The sequence below is a fragment of the Lates calcarifer genome, linkage group LG4 (genome assembly GCF_001640805.2).
Source record: "Lates calcarifer isolate ASB-BC8 linkage group LG4, TLL_Latcal_v3, whole genome shotgun sequence".
In the NCBI taxonomy this organism is placed as follows: domain Eukaryota; kingdom Metazoa; phylum Chordata; class Actinopteri; family Centropomidae; genus Lates; species Lates calcarifer.
This window is the reverse complement of record NC_066836.1, coordinates 10,579,762-10,603,022: the sequence shown is the minus strand read 5'-3', so window position 1 is coordinate 10,603,022 and position 23,261 is coordinate 10,579,762. Positions and strand designations below refer to the sequence as shown.

Sequence of the window (23,261 nt, the reverse complement as noted above, 5' to 3'; positions counted from 1 at the left end):
AAAACTATAAATAATGTGTTTGGGTCACAACTGACCTAATTTATCTATGTCTGATTATTCAGTATCAATAATTCTAAATAAGTAAAGGGGGAAATAACAAGATAGCATAAAATTTATTGACAATTATTCAAATTATTCTTTTATTTGTTCATTGGAAGCTAGGAATTGTTGTACATGTTAATATGATCACTGTTTTTTTCATTCACAAAGATTTACTGAAATAACACTTGTTTTTAACAGCATGACGTCATCCTCTAAGCCACATAAACACAGGGAGAATGCTTAAACTAGCAGATGCTCGGATCTTTATGTGAACACAAATATGTAATATATACAATCTGCTTCTTTTTCCTCTTCTTATTTTTTCCCAACCGGTGTTTTTTTTTTTTTTTTTTTTGCATTAAACTTTAACATTTTGCAGCCGGAGCACACTGACGCAAAGGAAGAGATCCCGCATTACGTCATCGTGAAGGCCACACACTGGAGGTAAACGCTGCCTGTGTGTTCAGCTCAGCCAGTGCGCTGCTCGAAAATTTCCACAACACAGGCTCTTTGCAGGGAGAGAGCGGCGGCACAAGAACGAACGGCCGCTTCGTGCAGTGATGCGGCACCTCACGCCAAAGAAGCCCTGATCGCGCAGCAGGACGCGACCCGGCTGTCGGATTCCTGGAGAGAAAACAGTGATGTTGCATGACATGCCTCGAAATAAATTCTGGTAAGTCTCGTGGCAAGTGCGGTGCAGCTGCCATCGCTGCAGCTGCAGCTGCTGCTGCTGGCGGCTGTCGAGCAAAACAGAGGAGCGACCTTAACCTACTTTGTCACTCTAGGTGAATTGAGTTTTGCCGATCAAGTTGCAGCGATAAAAACGAGGATACGCGAGGATAAAAACACAGAAAAGAAGAGTCGTGCATGCAGGCAGATATTCCTGTAACAGTGAGACCTTTGTCTCTCGTCCACACAGGTGTCTGTAGCGTGACAGGTGATGCCTGAGCTGAACATGTACTGTAAGGTGCCTGTTGCCTGTCTCTCTGCCCTGTTACCTTTGACCAGTGTTGCTGTGGTGGAATTTGTTTTGATGTTTTTCTTACTGTCCACAGGGCAACATGACACTGTCTATGCCCTGGAGTGCATCACTTTTCACTCTTGTGATTAAAATGCAAATTCAATTCAGTGCTGGCTATCACACTGTACATTTGCACAGGCAGATACACAATATTTCCTCCTATACCAGTGTTTCTATTGTTTTTGTGACTTAACAGAATTTCCTTTTTTTAAGTTCTTGCAACAAACTCCCTAACAGTGAGAGTGTAGGTTACAATAGTGACAGCATCAGCGACTGTTAAATTTGTAGCCACACTCTCATCTAACATCAGGCTCCCAAAGTTTTGCAGCTGAAACCATGGCGATCATCAGCAGGCGACTGAGAGAGCAGAGGGCCCTCCAGCAGACATCACCGGCTGGTACCAGACAGGAAGAGAAAACTGTTTCACTACATATCACAGCATTTACTACAGCACTAAACCACAACAACTGATTAACCTTAAGTCAATGGCGCAGGTTTTTTATTCCCCCTGTCAGATGGGGTTGGTGGGGGGGTGCCAGTGTAGTTTATAGTCTCGTGATGTAAAAATAACTCTGGCCCAATCAGCGGTAACAGCTGCGACGTACTGTACCGAGCCAGCTAAACACAGATTGCTCTGTAACTCAAGTAAGTGCTTGTGTTTGGAAATGCTGCATGACAATCTGTTCCGAGTACATCAGGCAGGACATAAATTAACAGCACTGTCCTCCGTGTTTTATGGAGCTGCTACAGAAATAGACTCGTAATGTAAATAACTGACTAATAAGGCTTTTTTTTTTTTCGGTTGCTGGCCTGAAATGCAGTTGAATATTTGGCCAACAGAAGCCCAAAGATAGAGTGAGTCATTGCTGTCAGACTCATGGTTTGGTTTTGGCAGTGCTCAGCTCAACCAGACTCACTGCAATGTTAATGGTTTCAGTGATGATTTGCTCTTTTAAGGGCAGTTATTTTCTAATGTTGCCAGTGTGACGGTGCCACAGAGAAAGAGTAATGTTTGCTGGGCACATGCCAGGAATGAGGTTTGGGGTCTGCAACTAGAGAGCCAGTAAAGCTTTGCAAGAATGTCAAGCCTTCTCATTTGTAGTTAAAGATAGAGGCAGCACAGGCTGTATCCTCGCTGACAGTTTCTAATTTCAGATATCTTCAGTCAGGCCCCGTCCGTTTGAGCTGCTTTTGTTGTAATGTTTCTTTCTTAGAGAGAAGTTTGTGTTGTGGACAGCTGTTTCTGGAAGGAGAACGTGGCTTTGCAATAACTCCGCTGAGAAAAGGGAGGGAAAAAGAATACGGCCATGGTGCTTTATGAAAGGTGTGTTGATCATCTTACGGTTTCTGTTGGCTCTGCCGGTTTAATATCTGCTCTTGCAATAGATTGTATCAATCTCAGTTATTTCCGAGACTGGAGACAGACCGCAGAAGGTCACATAGTTGGCACTCAGGAGGTGTTTGCTTGTGATATGGAAAAGGATATCAATGTTAATCTATAAAATAGCATATATTCCAACACTTTTTCATTCACTCACTCTGGAAGTGATGAATGGGCTCGCATATCCATTACTTTCAAGATGACTTTGAACTACCGGCTGCCGGCAGTGGCCTGATGTTGCTGTGTTTACATCTAAAACTGCTTTTTACTGTCACAGGTGCGTTCATCATTGACTTAAATGATTAAACACCAGTTTATTATTTGTGTTATTACAGGGTCGTCATGCCATATTGTGTTTACAATAGTTTCACTCTCGTGTGGATGTTAAGTCTTAACAGGATAATATGTTTTCTATTGTGGCTCTTGCTGCTGTGCTGTGAGGTAATTTTCTGAAATGGTGCAGTTGATTCTGTAATTCCAGGTCAACTTATCACCTTGATCTTTTCCCTCTTAGACTGTATTTCAAAGATTCACACAGCTCCATAATTGACTGCTTGCACTGACTGAAATTAGAGGAAGAATAGCAAAAGGAGGGGGAAAAAAAAGTCTGCTGCTGTTTGCTTTTTAACACTAGGTGAATTCTAATTTCTGCACCACGGGTCTCTGCACCATAATACTTAGGTCTACCAATTACTGTCAGAGTAATTTGAAATATCATGCCTGAATGATTGTCTTGCAGAAAAAGTGCTTTTCGAGCCACTCGCCCAAGAAGTGCCACTGGGCCCTTGACTATCAGCTCACAGAGCGTTATCTCATAAAGGATATTTACTAGCGCACAAAACTTTTCTATACAAACTTTGCATGTCTGCAATGGGAGGTGTAGCGTGTGTGTGTGTGTGTTGTGGCGGCGGGGGGGGGGGACTAGCTGTATGTTTTTACGAACAGAGCGGCTGGGATCTTTGCTGCCATGGCAACAACCCACATGACTAGGTGTATTAGATTGCCTCGGACAGTGTGCAGTGAGGCATGGTGTGAGCATTCTCTCTGCTGCTTTGCCCCTTTTGAAAGTCTTGTCCTTGTCTTACTTAAGTTTTTCTCTGCCCCCCCCTTCACATTTCTGATAAGCGCTGTGTGTTACATTCAATTTGCAAATGTGCTTTAAAAAAGTGAGGTCAGTATGTAATGTAACCAGGGCTGAATTAACCTTGGTTCATTGGCCCTTGGGCACAATGAACTGTGGTGCCCCCCTATGGTTTTTTCAACTTTATGCATTGTGAATGTATCAGTCAGTCATGTAGTTTTACCACCTGCCTCAAACAGTGATTGTCCAATCATAGTTTAGCAATCTTGACTTGGCACAGCAGGCATGTCAGATTTTGATTTGCGGTGTGCATGGGGCTGTAAGAGCGTTTCTTCTTCCTTCATTGAAAGACTTTGAAGGGTGGTGCCCTTTTTTTAAGCTTTTCAAAACCAAAGAATACAAGAGTGTAAAAGTGCAAGGAATGCATTGTAGCTTTAATGTGAGCTACAATCGTTACCATGCTCATCTTACTTGTTTACTACCTACAATGGTAACACCATGGAACATATCATTAGCTAACTATATTAATTAACTGTTTTACAGGTTAAATATTAAAAAAATAAACACTGTTCACAACTAGCACTACCACTGTGTAGCATTTCCCCATTGTGTGGAAGCTGATCTTGGATGTTATTAGAGTTCAGAGTAATATTTGTGGATCTATCATGCAATGTTTGTTTGTTTCTTTTTGGGATTTCAGGAAGTTTACATATCAGCAAACCCAACTAACACAAATCTGTTAAACTCATGATACTAGGGCAGCTAGGGCAACCTTAGCCTTTTAGCAAGATATTGTGGATGTGGCCTTGTGTGTGTTTAAGACACCTTGTGCAAGATACTTTTTTTGAAACAAAAGATAAAAACTCAGCCGGAGGTAGTGCTTTTAACCAACTCATGGTGCTAATGCTAACTTAATTATCTAGCTAGCTGCGTTTCAGCCATCAAAGGCAATGGTCATTGACCAGAAATGGGAAGCTGCTTCAGTCCACCGCTGTCTGAAATTAAGAACCCACTATTATTAATATTATCGAATTTCAAGGGGTAAATCTGCCATTGTTGTCACTGTGAACTGCATGTGTGCTCAACAGACCAGGTGTGTTTTAGCCCCTTGAAGGTCTGGGACCCTGGGCGGTTGCCTGCTTTGCCCAGTTGCTAATCTAGCCTTGCTAGTTAACTTGCTACTGTGACATTATTTAACTGTAATTATATTACCAATAACAATCTATCATTTAAAGTAAAATGGCATAATATACATGTGAGTTGAATTGTGTCAAATGGACCTAATGTTATAATGTATGTATGTTTACTATGTTAACCAAGTGCTGAGTGTTTTACAGCTGTAGTACACACTAATAATGTGATGATCTTGAAGATACAGTTCAATTTTAGTAGTAGATTTATACAGAGGAGGAGCAGGAAGCAACAGGAAGCACATATTCAGTGATTGAACAATGCCTTAACTGGAGCTGTTTCTGTTAAAAGCTGGAGTGCACAGGCTCTGACATCAGTTTCTCTCTTCCTGACCAGAATGATTGAAGACTGCGGGCGGAGCAGCGACAACATGGCAGATAGAAGGCAACTGTTTGTCGAGATGAGTAAGTCCTCCGGGCCACAGCTTGGTGTGATCTGTGCCGGACTGTTTTACTCGCTGACCATAAAGAATGGCAAATTCCTGTCTGTAGCTTTCATGTGAAGCAAATATCATGAAGATGAGTGTCTCCACTATTGTCAGCCAGATAGGTTTTTAACACTGACACACCTCCGGTGTGTCCTCATGCTCTTTCACTGTTCTCACAGTGTGAAGGCACCCAATAACCTAACACATAAGTATTTTTTCATATTGCTTCTTTTCACAGTAACAGTTTATTGGAAGTCATTTTTGACTTTATTCCAGTATCAAAATATCCTTCTCAAAATATCCTTCTTAAGAAGTCTCTTTTTATTCACGTTGCCGTCAAGTTTTGAATATGTTTTATATTAAAAGAGGTAAAGTGAAGTGCAAACTTAACTCACAGTGCTGTCGATAGAGACATCGCAATGCAATTCACAAAGGAAATGGACGAGTTGCTCACAGCTGGGAAAAAAATGTTGGCGGTAGAACAGCTGTGTGAAAACAGAAAATAAATCTTTAGGAAAGTATTTTTGCTGCATGTTTGTGAGATGAAATCAACAGTGTCATTCCAAAGTAATGTCCCTACTCTACAGTTAGTATGTACACATAGTCTGTCTGTGAAAGGCAGTTATTCAATTTGCTGTCTGCTCATTCAAACCTAGTCAAGAGCCAAATTTTAAAATGAAAACTGGCATTTTGAAATTAAAGAGTGACTGGGCAAAATGGTACTTTGAGAATAACTACAATAAACTGTCAGGAAAGAAGCAGGGTGAATAAACATTTCAAAATATGGAGCTTAGATTACTTCACAAATATATTGTTATATTTTGACTGACTGTATTTATTCAAATGATTATTTCATAATGTCATTATGTATTTAACACACCGCGCTTCCATACACTCCCACTCAAACAAACTTCCCATTTTTTTGCCTGTCAAACAGTGTTGTCATGTCCAACATTATTTAATGAGTAATTCTTCCTCAGGGGCTCAGGACTTGGATTCAATACGATTATCAACATACAGAACAGCCTGCAAGCTCAGATTTGTGCAGAAAAAATGCAACTGTGAGTATGACACAGCGCACTTCCAACTACAACACTACACTAATATTTTATCCCATAAATGTGTTCATACCCTGTTTCCCTTTTTTGCTCTCCAGTGCATCTGGTTGACATTTGGAATGTTATCGAGGCTTTTCGAGAGAACGGCCTCAACACCATGGACCTCAACGCCGAGCTCTCTGTGGCTCGTCTAGAAATGGTACTGTCCACCATTTTTTACCAGCTGAACAAACGCATGCCCACCACCCACCAGATCAACGTGGAGCAGTCCATCAGCCTGCTGCTCAACTTCCTGCTGGCTGCCTATGACCCGTGAGTAACCCGTCACGTGACACGTCGGCGGCCTGGTTGTGTACTTACACGTCTGAGGTTTTGACGTGAGCTAATGTAGTGTGAAATGTGACTCTGGAAGTGTCTGCCAGAGGGGAGTGAAAATACAGACTATTTACCTTAATATTGTCACATCATGCTAGTGTAGAGTGATTTTTTTTTTTTTTTGTGTGTGAAGTTAAAAGCCAAGTTAAACATTTTTTAAGGCGATGATCACTGTAATTCAAGCTTGCCTTTAAAGGCCATGCCTTGTACAAAAACAGCTGAGTTCATGGAACTGAGGCAGCAATACTACATAGGCTCTGACAACTTCATTTAAAAGATCATAATGTAAAATCTATTGTCTCCTTTTAGGGAGGGCCATGGCAAGATGACTGTCTTTGTTGTGAAGATGGCCCTAGCAACCATCTGCGGTGGGAAAATTCTGGATAAATTAAGATGTAAGCAACACAACAAATCCTTATTTTGCTTTTAATTGTGAAAAATGAAATGAAACTTGCCCGTTTTACCTGTAATAAATCAGCTAATTGTCTTCATAAAAGTTCACACAGTTTCTAGTCTGAGTAATGTACTGCTTTGGAATTTCTAATACTAACATATGAGTTGCTGTATTTTCTCTATCTCTGTCTGCTGAGCCTACTGCTCCTAAAAGAAGAAGCAGAGCTGGCCTGGCTCTTCATGGCTGGGAGAAGTCATTATTCATTATCTGAAGGATGGGGTTTATTACATAATCTACAAAATCTGTGGGCACAGTAACAATAGTTCATGAAAGAAAAAAGGAGGGCTATGTTGCGGGTGTATCATAACAGCTGATTTCAATAACTGCTTTACTTTGATTTGTTTTCACAAATAAGTGGGATAATTGTATTGTGTAATGCTATAATTAGCCGACTGTGGTGGCAACTGACAATTAGTTTGATTCATTTGTGTAACGTCTCCCTGCATTGTTCCCAGATATTTTTTCACTGATCTCGGATTCGGCTGGAATAATGGTGTACTCGCAGTTTGACCAGTTTCTGAGGGAGGTTCTCAAATTACCCATGGCGGTTTTCGAGGGACCTTCTTTCGGCTACACAGAGCAAGCGGCGAGAACCTGCTTCGCTCAGCAGGTGAGGGTGGTCTTTTAAACCCCAGAGTGCAGCGTTTAGGAAAGCTGTGATTGTTTTAGCGTCGACGTCGTAGGTGAATCTCACTCTCCCCCCCCACCTCCCCTGTGCTGAACGTCAACAGAAAAAGGTCTCCCTCAACACATTCCTCGATACGTTGATGTCAGACCCGCCCCCTCAGTGTCTGGTGTGGTTGCCGCTCATGCATCGGCTCGCCAACGTGGAGAACGGTGAGATGCCGCGCAGAACGTTTATAGATGGGGAAGTGTGGAAGGGGGGAGGAGGAAACTAGCAGGGATGGGAGGATGTTAAAGTTCAGCTTTGCATCATAATCTTGAGTCACCGCATGCACAATCATTCAAGCAGACATACACCCAGTAAAGATGACCCATAGGGACCTTACACCCTGTGTATGAGTGTGTGTGTTTGTGATGGACTCACCATCACAAACCACCTCCATGTGAGCAGAAGAAACACTGTGACACCCTTGCACACAAACAGCCTGTTCTGATTTGTGCATGTTTGTTTAAAATCAAAGGTTTGTTATCATCAAAACAGGCTCAATGTCCCTGCACATCTGTCCTTAAATTAATGGAAATTAATCCCCTGCTCGCTGCAATGTGCAGAATATCTGGGTTTACCGTCACATCTGTTTGTGTGCATGTGTTTTGTGCATCTGTGTGTGTGTGTCTGACCCCCTCCTCTCCTCCCTGCAGTCTTTCACCCGGTCGAGTGCTCCTACTGCCATACTGAGAGTATGATGGGCTTCCGCTACCGCTGCCAGCAATGTCATAATTACCAGCTCTGTCAGGACTGCTTCTGGAGGGGGCATGCCAGTGGTTCCCATAGCAACCAGCACCAAATGAAGGAGTATACGTCATGGGTAAGGGAAGGAGAGGAGAGGGGAGGAGGAGGTGGAGGAGGAGGAGGAGGAGGAGGAGAGGGGCGGGCTGAGGGAGGTGTGTCTGCACTGGACCAGTCATTGTGGCTATTTTCGCTCTGCTTCACCACAATGTAAAGGATGCTGCCTTGTTTCGACGCAGGCGACGCCAGTGTCCGTCATGTGTTGTTTGAAAAGAAATGCAGCGTCCTCGTGTTCTCAGGATCTGTGCCTCTCCGCTCCTGTGTTTCCCCCCCAGAAATCCCCCGCTAAGAAGTTATCCCATGCACTCAGTAAGTCACTGAGCTGTGCGTCCAGCAGAGAGCCTCTTCACCCCATGTTTCTCGAGACGCCAGAGAAACCTCTCAACCTAGCTCATATTGTGTAAGTTCATTTCTCCTTAATGACACAGAAACAGAGTAGTCTGGGCTCTGCGGTCATGTAGTGTGTGGTATTTCCAGAGACTCTTATTTTGAAATTCTTGATTTCAGCCCTCAGCTGATATTTATCCTGTAGCTGCCTCCAAGTCTGAAGTCTCAGGTCACCTGATCAATGAGACTTAATTATAGCCTTGGGAATGATTGTAATCTGCAGTGCTGCTGTTGCCTTTTCCTTGACTTGACTGATGTTTTGTGTTTTCTTATAAATAATGAAACAAAAGCCTCCATAAGCATAGACCTTGTAGCACTCTGCTGCTGTCTATTAAAGGCTAAATTAGCTATTTGAAACGTAAAGCCACTTCTTTTGCTAAGAAATACACCACAACAGCTTTGTCTGTTTATTCCATTGACATTTTTCTTTACATTTGAATTGAATGTTGTAGTTCTTTTATTATAGTATTTTATAACTCATCTAGACTTTAAAGGTCAAAACAATAACTATATATCTGTCTATATTAGCTTTTTTTCACATATGTTTGAGTCTTAAACAACTGTGACTATGATATTTACGTAAAGAGTCAGTTGTCAGTGCTCTCTGGTGTCCAGATAATACATTGTCAGCACTGTCTCTAAATTACCACAAACAAATATTTGGCATTTCTGTACTGCAGCTTTCAATTGACACTGTATATTTTGATACTGATGTACAGTAAATGTTTTCATTTTATGAGTCTGGCTCCTGTCAGTTTCCTTTTAGTGGTGAGCTACTATTTACTGAATTTCCTGTTTCCTCTTGTATTTTTTATAATGACTGCAGTTTAGTGTAGCCTTTGAACTGCTTGAGCTGGTTGTAATAAATGATCTTCATTCCCTCCCTTGTTCTTTACCTTCCTCAAAATAGAGACACATGGTGAGTTTGTTTTGATTATTTAACACGCCACAAAATGTATTTTTGTACGTTTTGTTGGATTTACATCCCTCATACTCATTGTGCTAATCATTAATGCTGTCCCTCCCTAGTGTACTGTCAGTATCTGTCATTGGTTTTTATCTGAGCACCTGCAGTGTTTCATTGGTTCATTCCTTCATTCAGTGCATGTTTTCATTGTCGATCACACCCTCTATAACCAATTATATCCCAATTTATATCCCAGTTTAAAGTTATCTCTTGGCATAATAATTCAATCATTCCAAGTAACCCATTAGAAATCCACATAAATGAAGGAATAAAGGACAAAAAAGGATTTGGCATTTTCTTTTTCTTGAGCATAAAAGGCAGCTATGTTTTAATTATATTTGAAAAGATAATGTTTGTTTCCTCTCCAGGCCACCAAGACCAGTGAACATCACCAATGACTACTCACTCTCTCACTCCATGCCTACATCAGGGAACCCTTACTCCACCAAAAAGTGAGTACAAACAACAGGAACAATGGATGTCCTGGATTTTTACAACAAATCTTTTCAGTTTGCCATGCTCCCTGAAGGCCTTGTACCCTGTAGACTCTGTGACCCACACTGTCTTTATTTTCTAGAATATGTGTGTGTGTGTTGGTGTTTTTTGTGTGTGTGTGTGTGTGTGAGTGTGTGTTTTTTTTTTTCTTGCACTGAATGTAAATGGCTTGCCTTACAGCAAGAATAATGATGTTGAGCAAAGAAAGCCCTTGACTGGGGCCGCTCCTCATCTGTTGAAAGGGAGAGGGTAAGTGACACAGGTGTGCATATGAGAATGCAGCATTTGTAGCTCAAATGCATGTGTGGACTAATATAGATAATAATCACAGGGCATAAACTAGAGCCCTTACCGTCCTAAGGAAACTATTAGCAAGCCAGTTTTCTTGTAGTGGGGTTTACACTGTTGCACTCCAGGGGCCATTTCAAAGACGCTAGATGAAGCATGCATCATAAAGATCACTGGCCATTAGTTTGGAGTGTCTATTACAATCTTTTCAATCATATAGAAATGGGAAATTCTAACTGCCAGTTTCTAATATAATCTGATTTGAATATTACTTTCAATCTCCTCTATGTTGAAGCTACTGCACTTAAATATCATAAATTCCCAAGCTTATTGTTCATGATGTATGTGAATAGGTGTACCAGTTTAGATGTAATAGGATCATTTTGTTTTTTTCAGTTGCTGTTTATGTTGGAAGATAAAAGTTTTGTTGATCCTAATTTTTTGATTCTTTGAGCTCCTCTGCACCTGCGTTTAATGAGAGGTTTTATCTTTAGGGAATGCTACTCTCTTTCATAAGTTGTACAAAAACATACAGACAATGCGATGAGTGAGTGGCGTGCTATAGGTTACTCTTGATATGCATGTCAGAGCAGCTGACATTGCGGCGGCTGTTTGCTCAAGCTGAGGAACTACATAATACAGGGCTTTCAGGTGATGTGCCCTCTGGAAGTTGACTGTTTACCTTATTACATTCCTGAAAGTACAGCTAAAGTTTATGAAAGTGCATGAAATATACAGTTAAAGGACCAATCTAGAGTTTTAGTACTGCGCTTTCATAAAGTTGATGGACTTGTGACAGTGAAATTTAAGAAAAGGTGCCAACATACCCTGACTTTTAATCTCTAATGTTGGTCAGGCTCAAAAAACCCTTGATTCTTCACCTAATAAGCTTCCTAACAGATAAACGCCCACATCTTTCTAACTCCATAGCCTCAATTTGTAATTCAGGCTTTCTATTAAAGCACTAGTTGATATTTTTATACTGACTATGGATTAAATGGCTGTGTTTTTGGAAATGGGTTGCTCATATTGGCAAACATGTAGATAATTATCACCTTATTCAGCCGGTCTCTTTAGTGCTACAGATTGTTTTAGTGTCATCCAGTTCATTGTTCAGATTTCATGGCCGGCGACTTTATTGTTTGGTTCACTCTCATCATTCTCGTCAACCTCTGGTGGAGAAGCAAAGAGAGCTGAAAGGAGAGTGAATATTTGAAATACACTTGTTAGGTGGCCATTAAAACTTCAAGAAAATGCTAACAGTGCTTTTTGTCTGCGGGAGGTGTAAACAGCTGTTTGCATAACAACTTTACTGTGATAATATGTCAACAATGCGCTTACATCTTTGTTCACTGCATATAAGCCAAAAAAAAAAGGAAATAGATAAAAATATGTTATGCATATATTGGATGGATTGACTTTATTGTTCTTATTTTCTGCTGTGGTCCTCCATGGTGGCGGTCGGCATGGTCGCTACATTACAGGAGTTTGTGTTGCAGGTGGAAAAGGTTGAAAGCCTCTATAAATATGTAGGAGCCACATCAATAAAGACTGCGCATGCTTGACATATCCTGGGGGCTGAATGTTGAATGACTTAAAAATAATGACTTTCAATAGTTTTAATAATAGAGCACAGAGTGATTGATGCTTGTAGAGTGTAAACAGTGCATGTAGCTCTCAGAGTTGCCGGGCATGTCCTTAATCGTGCTCCTAGCCTTCATCAGTGGTGTCTCTTCCAAACATAATATGGCCTTGTCTCTCTCTAGTCACCCATGAATGGCTGCTTTTCAGCCGCTCTCCTCCTCTCCTCTTTTGTTGTGCTCTCTCCTTTTCTCCCTTGGCTCTCCCTCCCCTCCTCATCCCCCTCTGTTGTCACCTGTGTTAACGTTTTTGTGTTTTATGTTTTGTGAAACCCTGCACTGTTCCAGGTTGAACTACAACCTCGATGTTGCCGATAGACTTGCTGACGAACATGTTCTCATTGGCCTCTATGTGAATCTGCTCCAAAACAACCCCAAAACATGGTTAGTTGGTGTGCTGCTGTGTTTGCCAAACACCAGTGGAAACTATGTGCTCTGCTGAACCGCCATCTCGCAACCCCTCCCCTAATCTAACCTTACTCTGAATGTGTTACAGCCCTAGCGCTGCATGCTGTTGGACAGTTTTACAGACTAGTTGCCTCGACCTTTGACACTCCTGTCAACACATTATTGCCATTTCAGCAACAATAAGTGTTTTCTGACTGATTTGTGTCCATAATGGTCAAGAGAACAGTATAGATTAGATCTGCTTCCGAGTCCTTAAAAGAACTTGTAATTTTACACACAACCACATAATATTAGATTTAGTGCTTGTCCCAGTCAAGTTGTTGTCTTTGACTCAAATTTGTTGAAGAAAAAGCAGCAAATAGTTTCTTGTTTGCCACATTATGCTGTATTACTCTAAATGCTCAGGGCAGATTAGCTAGTTAATTGGTACCGAGTACTTTAAATGCTTTTAGCTGCTGTTTTCCTCAGATTTGACTGCCTCCTTATAAGGTAATCTCTAAATTGAGTGTGGTATGTTTGATCCTGTTAATGCTGCGCATTTCTGGGAATATTCGCTTTGAGGCATTGATGCTCATCTCCTTACTTATAAGCAACATGAAAATAGTGTTGCCTTTGTTTTCTGTGTGTGTGCACTAATATGCTTGTGTCTGTGTGTATCAGAGGTGGTTAAACGCCATCTATTATATTGGCTACCTGTGTTATAGTTGCAGCTCTGCAAACCCCCCCCCCCCCCCCCCGCCACATATCTTCCTGTGTGAGTCATTTGCTTTTTCTTTGTCTCTATGTGTATGCGCACATACATAACATGTGTTACTGTGCCAGTGATTAGACTGCAAAAGTAATCCTTCTGGGCTTCAAATACAAAGCGAATGATTACTTCACCTCCACTTTTATATAACATCATTCCTGCTTTTGTGGTTTTACATAAGTAGCTCAGTGTGATTACAGGGGCCTCTGCCGTCAGAGTAAAACTTATGAAGCTTTTCTGATTAATCAGACCCTTGTACAAAATAAACTTTCTTGGATTTTTGCCCTCCACCCCCCCCCACCTCCCCTCACATATTTTATGTCTCTGTAGCTGTGTATTATTAACTGTGTCATGTTGTGACTCCCATCTCTATTTTCCTCTTGATCAGTTTGCTGGAGAGCAGTAACCATCAAGATGAAGAGCACAGTCTCATCGCCCGCTATGCTGCTAGACTGGCTGCTGATGCTGCGGTGAGATATATGAATATAAATATAAATATAAATATGAATATAAGACATTTATTGCACACAATATCATGGCATCTTTCATTGGTCTTCAGTACCAAAAATGTGTCCTTGATGAGAAAAGGGTTTAACATACGCTGATACTCTTCTTTTGGGGGTTTCAGTTCTTTTTATTGGTAAGACGAAGAAGGGATTTACAGGTCGTGATCATTTCCGAACAGGCTTGTGTGCCAGTTTATGCTCCTATCAGGCCTTGATGGATGTCTGGTGACTGAATCCCCCCCCCCCCCCCCCGTGAGATATGAGATAAGGCAGTGGGTGACATCACCCCGAGGTAAAAGCTGGCTCACGTGATGTCTCCTACTTGGTTTCACCAACAGGCTCAACAGCAGAGGGTCCCCACAGACCTCCCCTGCTCTCTGGATGCCAACAAACAGCAGAGGCAGCTCATTGCTGAGCTCGAGAGCAAAAACAGGTCAGGGATGACTGCCTTGGTGATGCTGTTCAGTTCTTTTCTGTTTGTCTCTTCATTTCTTTTTTAATTCCAACCTAAAATGCACATTCATTACTGAAAACTGTTATTATTGTAAACAACTGATTATTAACCAGGTTATGGCATTTCCCTACTAAATATTAACATCTTCAAGAAGGTAACCAACTGTATACATATGTAAAATAATGTAGACTAATGAATAGTGGGTCAAGGAAGATGAGGCAATTTATTGTATAGCACATTTCGTACACAGTGGCAAAAAAGAAAAAAAGATGTCATAGAAGTAAAATAGGAGTCAAAGAAAAAAAGAACCAGGTTAGAATACTGTAACAACAAATGAGATCAGATTAGGCGACTAAATAGTAAATAGTGAAACCAAATTGCAGGCAAGGTTGAACTCTAAGTAATATTTTAATATTATTGATGGATCACTGCTTGTATATAATAGGTTTCTGGTAACGATGAACCCACAGAGAATTATCACCCGACTGTCTTCTTCCCTCAGATCTATGGAGCTTTATAGGCCTTCTTCATTCAGCGGACATTTTGACATGTCGCAGTGGGAAACGCACAGGTGTAAGCAATAAAATTAATGACAGCTGAATTCCATTTAGCCGCCTCAGTTTCAGGGTCCTGGTGCTGTGGATGCTGACTCACTGTCACACTGTCGTGACTTACTGGGACACTTGAATTGAACAGAGCTAATATTAATGCAAATAGTGACACCTGTGCTTTTCCTGCTATGACAAGTCAGAATATCTGTTGTGAAAAAGGCCTGTGGCGTCTTTCGACTCATTGTTTTGGTTTTCCATTTCACAACCTTTAATGTCTCCATTCAGTCCGCTGCTCTCATAGTGTAGTTTCCAGATGCAGCTGTTTTCAGAAAAAGAAAAACTCTGAAAATCCGCTGTTCACAACCTGTCCAGCACCAAACAGAGGACAGACAAAGTTGGCAACTAGCTGGTGAACATAGTGGAGCATTTAGCTGCTGAAGAGCCAGATATTTTCCTCAAAACTGGACTTACAATCATCAAGTACAAACAAAGTATTGCTGCTGTGTATCTACTGAATGTATAAATCACCTAGAATGTCACACAGTAGATTGCATACCTCTGCCAAGGATAAATAATCCTACACACGTCTGTCTAGCTCTTATAAAAGAAAAATAAAAGGAAGTGGTCTGATGACATAAATGATATATTTGTCATACCTGCCGCTTTAACTGGATCTGCACCAAATTTTAATGGCTTCTTGCCTGGGCCATGCCCATTCCCTCCTCAAAGTTTGGTGCAAATCTGAATTTTTTGTGTAATCCTGCTGACAAATAAACAAACAAACCAACCAACAAACAGACACAGGTAAAAACATAATGACAACAAAGACATGTTGTGCTAGCAGCTTTTTTCTGAGTCCAAGTGGCCAAAAAAGGCAGTTATATGAGGTTTCTGTTCACATTTAAACATGGTTATATTTAGTGCTCATGGACAAAGCATGTCAGATATAAGAAGTTGATCTTCCACTTGCATATGTTTGTGCCCGTCACAGAGAAATCCTGCAGGAAATCCAGCGGCTGCGCCTTCAGCATGAGGAGGCCTCCCAGCCGCCTCCTGACAAAGGTCAGCACAACCCCACTCTGCTGGCCGAGCTTCGACTTCTCAGGTAACTTTGCTGCCTCAGCCCATCCCACCGCAGTGCATTTTAACAGTCTGGCCTCGACTGCAGTAGAACTCCCATACTGTGATTGCTTACCTTTTTACAAAGCAAATGAACAACATATTATGTTGGAGATCACAGACGCTCATAAAGCTTTTTTGTTCTCGTTTTTCCATTGACGTGACATTATGGTATCATCACACTGTACAACTTGTTTCTTCTGTTAGGCAACGCAAAGATGAGCTTGAACAAAGAATGTCTACTCTGCAGGAGAGTCGCAGGGAACTCATGGTGCAGCTGGAGCAGCTAATGATGCTTCTCAAGGTACCAGAGACGTGTCTTTCATCTCTTTCACTGCACAGTAGTCACATACAGATGAAGTCGCCTTCACAATTACTGAAGGAAGACACACACACTCTGTTTCCTCTGATTTTTTTTTTTTTAAACGTTTGCTTCACGGCCAGAATCAGTCATGTTGCAGTTTAAGATTGCATGTTTATATAAAACTACATGGACATGCTCTGTAGCTTGTATTTTTTGTTTCTTATTTTGATGCAGGTGGTAAGCAATATGGCCAGATGATGAATTTGCCTTGTCTTACATTTTCTCACAGCTGTGGCTGATCACTCCAGATAATGTAACGCAAACACTGCACTTTACAGATGAGGGAACATGTGAGCAATTACCCAGAATGTCCATTAGAGGGCGTCCATCTTTAACAGTCAAGCTCTGTTAAAGGCCCAATCTGTCATTTATTTTTTTTTACCTTCAAAGCTTGAGGTAATTAAAGATGATGAGAAATAAGCATTTTGAATACAGATCTGTTTTACTTTAATTGTATCTTTGGCAGCATTACACAAAGAAAAATCTGTCTTTAGTATTTGTGTAGTGTGTTTTAAACCCTGCCTATCTGTTTAGTGTGACAGCAGGCTCCAATCTTTCATTTTAATCATTTATAAAGTAAATAAAGAGGCATAAAAGTTATTGCTATGAAAGCATCCTCTCACACTAGATATAGTATGTTATGTTGATGTATCTCGTACTGCCAGACAAGAGTCCAGAGAGACGATTTAAGAACAGAATACTGAGTTTGTGATTATGCTCCATCACACCTTACAAGACAACATGTCTTCACCCCTGTCTAAGATGGATCGCCTTAAATGTGAGAAGATCTTCTGCAGCCAACAAGACAGGAGTTCCTCAAAGCTGACATAAACTGCTTACTATACTGGCTTAAGTGGGGAGGATATCGATCTAATTAGAGCTAAAAGGATCGATGTTAATCCATTAAACTTGCATGAAGGAGCCACATGCTCATCACGTCCTGGAGGAAATACTAACTGGATTTTTAAGATTTATTTATTTTTTTAGAAATACTCAGTGAAATGTGGTTGTTGTTTCATGAGCCATAAAATATTGTCTTTCAGTTGGAGGAGGAACGGAAACAAGCCGTAAGTGTGAAAAACTGAGAGGCAAAAAGACTGAAACTTAGACGCATGTGAAATAAATACTTGGCTGTTGTCGGGTGAAACTTTCATCTACAAAGTTTTAGCTTCTTCTTTAAATACTAAAGAGGCAAATGTACTATTTGAAACTTTGGAAATGCATTGTGTTTACCAGACAAAAACAATAACTTTTAGAGAGAAAAATCTGTTTTAACAGCATGTTGAGTTTTTGAAAACTGCTGCGTTTACTTGAAAACTGGTAAAAACAGCTTAACGACTCTACATACTGTACATTTCTAGCATGTCTGTCGCTTACAAAGCTATTGCAGTGTACTCTTAGGACAAACTGGCCTTTCAGTAGCCTTTAAAAACTATTAAACTGAGTTTGTTTTTGCTTGTGATTTAAGCCCTGAGAATGAGAAAAAACGTAATCTGATGCATCGCTCGTGGTGTTTGCTTTAATAAGTAACCTTTCAAATCAGATGATATTATATACTTGCTATGTCTTGCTATTATAGCATGGTTTTCTCTCCTGATAACGCCAACACAGTCACAGAAAAAGTGTCTGTATGTGTTGCAGACTCAGGGTCCCGGCTCCCCACGCTCTTCCCCCAGCCACACCATCAGCCGGCCAATCCCCACACCGATCCACTCGGACTCTGCCGGCACGACCCCGACTCACACACCTCAGGACTCACTCATGGGCGTGGGAGGGGATGTTCAGGAGGCCTTCGCACAGGGTAACACACTCTCAACACATAAACACTCATTCGGTTTTGGAAACAGTATCTGAAGGATGGCTGGAAGCTGTACCACATGTAATTGTATTTTTGATACTGTTTTAAAGGTCCGAGGAGAAATTTGAGAAATGACCTACTCATTGCTGCTGACTCCATCACCAACACAATGTCATCACTGGTTAAGGAACTCAATTCAGGTAAAAAAATTAATTAAAAAAAAAAAAAAAAGCTCATGTTTATCTTCCTGAATTTTTATGCACCAGCTGAATTAAGATCTCTTTTTCTCGCACAGAGGGTGGAAGTGAGACTGAGAGCACTGTGGATTCAGACTTTGGACGTGGTGACCTGTTGGCCACGACCTCCTCAGATCCCTTCTTCACCTATAAACCAAGGTACTTATCAGATACAATGGTGGATATGTCATTAATAATCAGTACACAATAATAATAGAAATGGCCTCTGTTACAAGAGACTAAGCCTTCATGGGACTTTGTTTTCAATCTCAAGTGAAATTGTTTTACTTGGAAATAACAATAGTTAAACACCTTGAGTTTGCAGGTACCCCATCCATCCTTTGTCTTGTTTCTGTCACAGGAGCGCTGCAGAGGAGGAGAGCTTTGAGAACGATCTGGAGCAGCAGCTGGAGGACGAGCTCAAGTTGGAGGAGCTAATGAAGCACAGGCAGGAACCAGAAAAAACATGCATGGTGAGTTGTTTTCCCAAGACTACAACCAAGTCAAAGTCAGACAGTTGCATATTGTGTGTTTTGAATTGTTAAATGTCACATTTCCTGTGCTAACCTGCTGTATGTGCTGTGGTGGTGTTCATGTTGTGGTGCAGGTGACTCTGCAGCAGTGACTGTTTGTACGTGTTACTGGTGAGTTTGCAAGACTTTTAAATCAACACACACAGTGCACGTCCTTTAACATGAAAGTAGAGCAGCAACTATCTAATTATTTCCATAATTGATTAATATGGTGATTTTTTATTTTTTATGTGAGGTCTATAAAATGCCCAGAGATGGTGAAAAGTGTTCATCATAAAGATATTCATTTTACTGCCATGTGTGACTAATGAAAACATCAGATCCTCACATTTTAGAGGCTGGAAACAGCAGATATTCTGATTTTGCTTAAAAGAACAAGTATTCAATTATCAGAATAGTTACAGATTAATTTTCGATCAATTGACTAATTGATTATTCGACTAATCATTGCAGTTCTACATGACACTTATAAAATCTACAGGAATGCTGAGCCTCAAAATGTAATGGCACCAACTGCGTATAGACAGTCCATTAATGAGTACATGAATGCAACCAGCAGTCACAAACAGTGAAACATAAACCATTCTTTAATTTACATCTTTTGACTTTTTACCTTTTACTCCTCTTGATACACATTTACATTCACTTCAATATCCCTGGTTTGTGTCTTATCCTGGTTTTATCATATTTTGATCATGACATTTTGATGGAACCTAGGAAATGGTGGTGGCTGATGGTGTGGACTTTGTTTTGTAGTGTTGCATGTTTCTGCTGTTTTTGTCTCCCGTGGCCTCAGTGGACAAAGTGTGTAATTTATGAATGAAATGTGTAATCGGTAAATTTTTGGTACATTTATGAGAGTGTTTACTGTTCTCCTCGACTTTCCTACATCATCTGATTGGCAGCAATGAAAGGCGGGAACAACAATAAAATGCATCTTCTACATTGCCAGTCCCAGACTTTTGCTTTCATTACAGGGTGTATGTCATCTTTAAAGTCTGCATTATCTTTTTTTTTTTTTTTTTTTTTACATTTTTTTACATTTTTTTTACCACTAACTCACAAATCAGAAACCTGGATAAAGTGCTTAGATACCGTACTAGTCCCATTTATGACAAAGTATTCTAGGTAGTATGTTTAAGTAACTCAACACCAGGACATGATGTTTACATGTGCAAAAGTGTATACATAATTTGACCCTCTCTTTGCTCTGTATTGGATGATGTTGAGCACTTCCGTTATGCTATGTTGTTAATAGCATGTTTTATATTCTTAACAGGTGAACAATATGAAAAGCAACAATAGTTGGAGACACTGGACAGGACAGCACTGGGCTGATGGTACACAGCACTGAAGATATGAAGAATTCAAGTTGGAAAAAAAAAAACTTGCTAAATCCAACCATAGAATACATTTATGTAAAGATATATATTTTTAACCTACCACATATTTAAGGTAATACTGTGAGCTGATGTAAAGAGATTAATTACTGAGCTGTCTATTATACCACAGGTGCCATAAAAACCACATGATTTTGGGATTTTTTTTCTTAATTTTTATCCTTTTTATATGAGTTGTTTAGCGAAATGTACAACGACGCCGTTCGTTCAGGGTGGAAAACCTGATTCCTTCAAATTGTCATGTTTCTGAATACAGTGAACCAGGTTTAAGGGTTTGTTTGTCATCTGATTTATGTTTGAAACTTGAGATTATGTTGGAAGTTAGAGATAAAATTTGCAGTCTTTTGTAAATGTGTAACTCTGGCCTGGTTACTATGAACAGATTTGATCACTTTTCCATAGATTTCTTACAGTTGCTGTCGAGTGGCTTTTGTATTGTTTTTTGACTTGTTTTTTTTTTTTTTTTGGGAGCAGGCCCGACTGCTGTTGATCAGATAAGTTTGTTTTATTTGATACATTAGTTGTAATAATGCACACTGCCTTAGCTGATTGGATGACCTCTAAGAGGAGTTCATTCAAACTGTCAATGCAGCATGTAGCTAACAACAAAACACACCTGTTCAGCAGCAATGCTAGTTGACTTCACTGGAAATAATGAGGTTGAACTCATTTAATCTGATGCTGGGAAGTGATTTCGTCTGCAGAGAGACTTGGTCTGCAAATATGTACACTGTCTACATAGAAGTGGTCAATTAAATATGTTAGGTGGATTGAAAGTGTTTTAAAAAGATGTAACACAGAGACTTCCAAATCGCTCAAACGCAAAGGTTTACACTGGTAAGGGCATTGAACAAATTGTGTTTACTATCAATGGTTTATGAATTAAGGTTCGATCATAGATCATTTGCCATTGTTTCATTTAGCGCCGATGCTTTCACTCAAATCTGTGCATGACTTGCACACCAAAATACACACTCCTGATGTATTTTCTGAGTGTGCGTGAAACTTTACTCAGTCACTTTGGAGAGAAGTGGCAAGCCAATCTAAAATCATAAATGTGTGAAATATATCTAGTTTGATTTTTGAGCAAGTTCATAGCAGTGATTTTGCATGGTGGTGATGCATAATAAAGTGTTGACACAATATCACAATTTTTTGCCTATGAACTCCTTTTTCTCTCTCTTTTTCCATTCCAGAACGGCACACTTCAATTGGCTTGGTTTGGCAGTGCACATTTATTATCTGTCATAAATGCACTGTTGGCTGCCCTCAACCTATTGTCTATAATTCATCACATAGACCCACCATCTGAGGTAACATAAAAGCAGTCATCCAGCGCTGAATCTCACAGTCATGTGGATATTAGGAAGGAGAATTTTGCTCTAAAGCTCTGGCATTATTATCAGTGTAAGAATTAACTGATAAGAGGCTTAATCTTTATTATCAGTACTTTTTAAAGACATATACATGTCTGTCCTTTTAACATTCAAAGATGGTATTTGTAACACAGACCCACAATATCCATCACCAGATCTCTACATAATTATCTCAAACTGGCTACATCATGAAAACACCCACAATATGTTCTTTTTATCTATCTTTATCTCTGTGCTGCATCCACTCTCTAAGCTTAGTTAGCGAGCAGCTTTAACAGTGATGAGTTTTATAGCAAGCCTTGTTTAGGTGTCTTTTGTCCTTCATCAAGTGCATGACTGCACCCTGGTGTTCAAAGAGGAGGAATGCAGTTGTGTGAATGGCTGAGCATCAGGCTTATTTTATTATAGATGGAGACTGTGTGCACTGTATCTCCCTCTGTAAAAGAACAGTGCTGCTCTTTGCATTTGAATTATTTTTGGATGATTAAAAAAAAAAAGGGAAGCCTTCTCTCACAATAAATCTTTTAATGACATTTTCCCTCCGATATGTAAGAATTTAGAGTTAATATGATCCTGTAGTGTACACATAATACTTTGGATTATCGATTACTGTGTCCATTATTTTCAGTTAATAATTTAGTCTATGAACAATTTCCCATAAGGGATTAATAAAGGATTCTGATTCTGAAACATCTATATATATTGTACGTATATAGTGACAAATGGCCACAAGAACCTGAGTTGACATTTTCAGAAGACTTGTTTCTTCACCCTTCAGTCAAAAACCCAAAGATGTTCAATTTACAAAAATATGAAAATAGCAATTTTTCATATTTTAGGAGGTAGAACCAAGAATTTCTGCCATTTTTGCTTGATTAAACCACTGCAACAGTGAATCGACCATTGTTCCTTAATATTTTGCACAGCAAATTTTCTATTATTTTTCAAAGTAATTTTATTAATTAATTTACAAAGAAGGCCTTTGCAAATAGTAGTAGGTTGGGTACATTTTATGTTGAATAAATATTTATTAGTCAGGGGGTAAAGTAACTAAGTGCCTGTACTGAAGTACTTGAGTATTTCCATTTTCTGGTACGCCAACCAGTAGTATATAAAACAGCTAGAATCACTTCAGCTAACTACAACACTAAAATGCTGCCTACATATTAAAACATCTCTAAATGGTATAATATATAGTAATATAACCCTGACAGAACAATTGAGCCTGCATAATGGGTGCTTTCAGTTTTATACTTGTGATTCTTAATGATAATATTTACATTTAAATACAGTTTTGAATGCGGGATAAAGATCTGAACAGCTGCTCCACGGCTGTTGTCAGCTTATGAAAATATTTCTGCTTTTATCAGGAAGAAAAGTGAAATGACTCCGCGCGACCAGACGGAAAGCTGTCCGATGTTGTGAATCATCAACGCACCAAGTCGTGATTGGTCAACTTCACGACAGATGTCACTAGCCAGCCAATCAGC

General features: G+C 40.0%; 1 protein-coding gene across 9 annotated transcripts; it reads left to right on the top strand.

Moving 5' to 3' along the window:
- The first annotated feature begins 459 nt into the window (after positions 1-459).
- dtna (dystrobrevin, alpha) lies at positions 460-21,546 on the top strand. Of its 9 annotated transcripts, none has more exons than XM_051069972.1 (23): positions 460-715; positions 962-1,009; positions 5,053-5,120; positions 6,124-6,204; positions 6,300-6,513; positions 6,886-6,971; positions 7,486-7,640; positions 7,762-7,867; positions 8,354-8,520; positions 8,777-8,901; positions 10,224-10,307; positions 10,531-10,599; positions 12,567-12,662; positions 13,823-13,904; positions 14,279-14,373; positions 15,937-16,050; positions 16,272-16,368; positions 17,472-17,495; positions 18,070-18,229; positions 18,337-18,426; positions 18,522-18,621; positions 18,824-18,935; positions 20,275-21,546. In XM_051069972.1, the coding sequence occupies exons 3-23, from the start codon at positions 5,054-5,056 to the stop codon at positions 20,347-20,349; spliced, it is 2,199 nt and encodes a 732-aa protein (XP_050925929.1). In that variant the 5' UTR covers positions 460-715; positions 962-1,009; position 5,053; the 3' UTR covers positions 20,350-21,546. The 9 variants fall into 9 exon arrangements, with proteins under 9 accessions (XP_050925929.1, XP_050925928.1, XP_018531952.1 ...); XM_051069973.1 differs by lacking the exons at positions 460-715; positions 962-1,009 and adding exons at positions 2,247-2,387; positions 19,070-19,106; XM_051069971.1 differs by lacking the exon at positions 962-1,009.
- The last annotated feature ends 1,715 nt before the right edge of the window (positions 21,547-23,261 follow it).

Excerpts from the sequence above, each read along its gene's own strand:
- dtna (XM_018676432.2), top strand. Across the intron at positions 7,641-7,761 it reads GAACCTGCTTCGCTCAGCAG|AAAAAGGTCTCCCTCAACAC; the intron begins GTGAGGGTGGTC and ends GAACGTCAACAG. Across the intron at positions 10,308-10,530 it reads AACCCTTACTCCACCAAAAA|CAAGAATAATGATGTTGAGC; the intron begins GTGAGTACAAAC and ends CTTGCCTTACAG.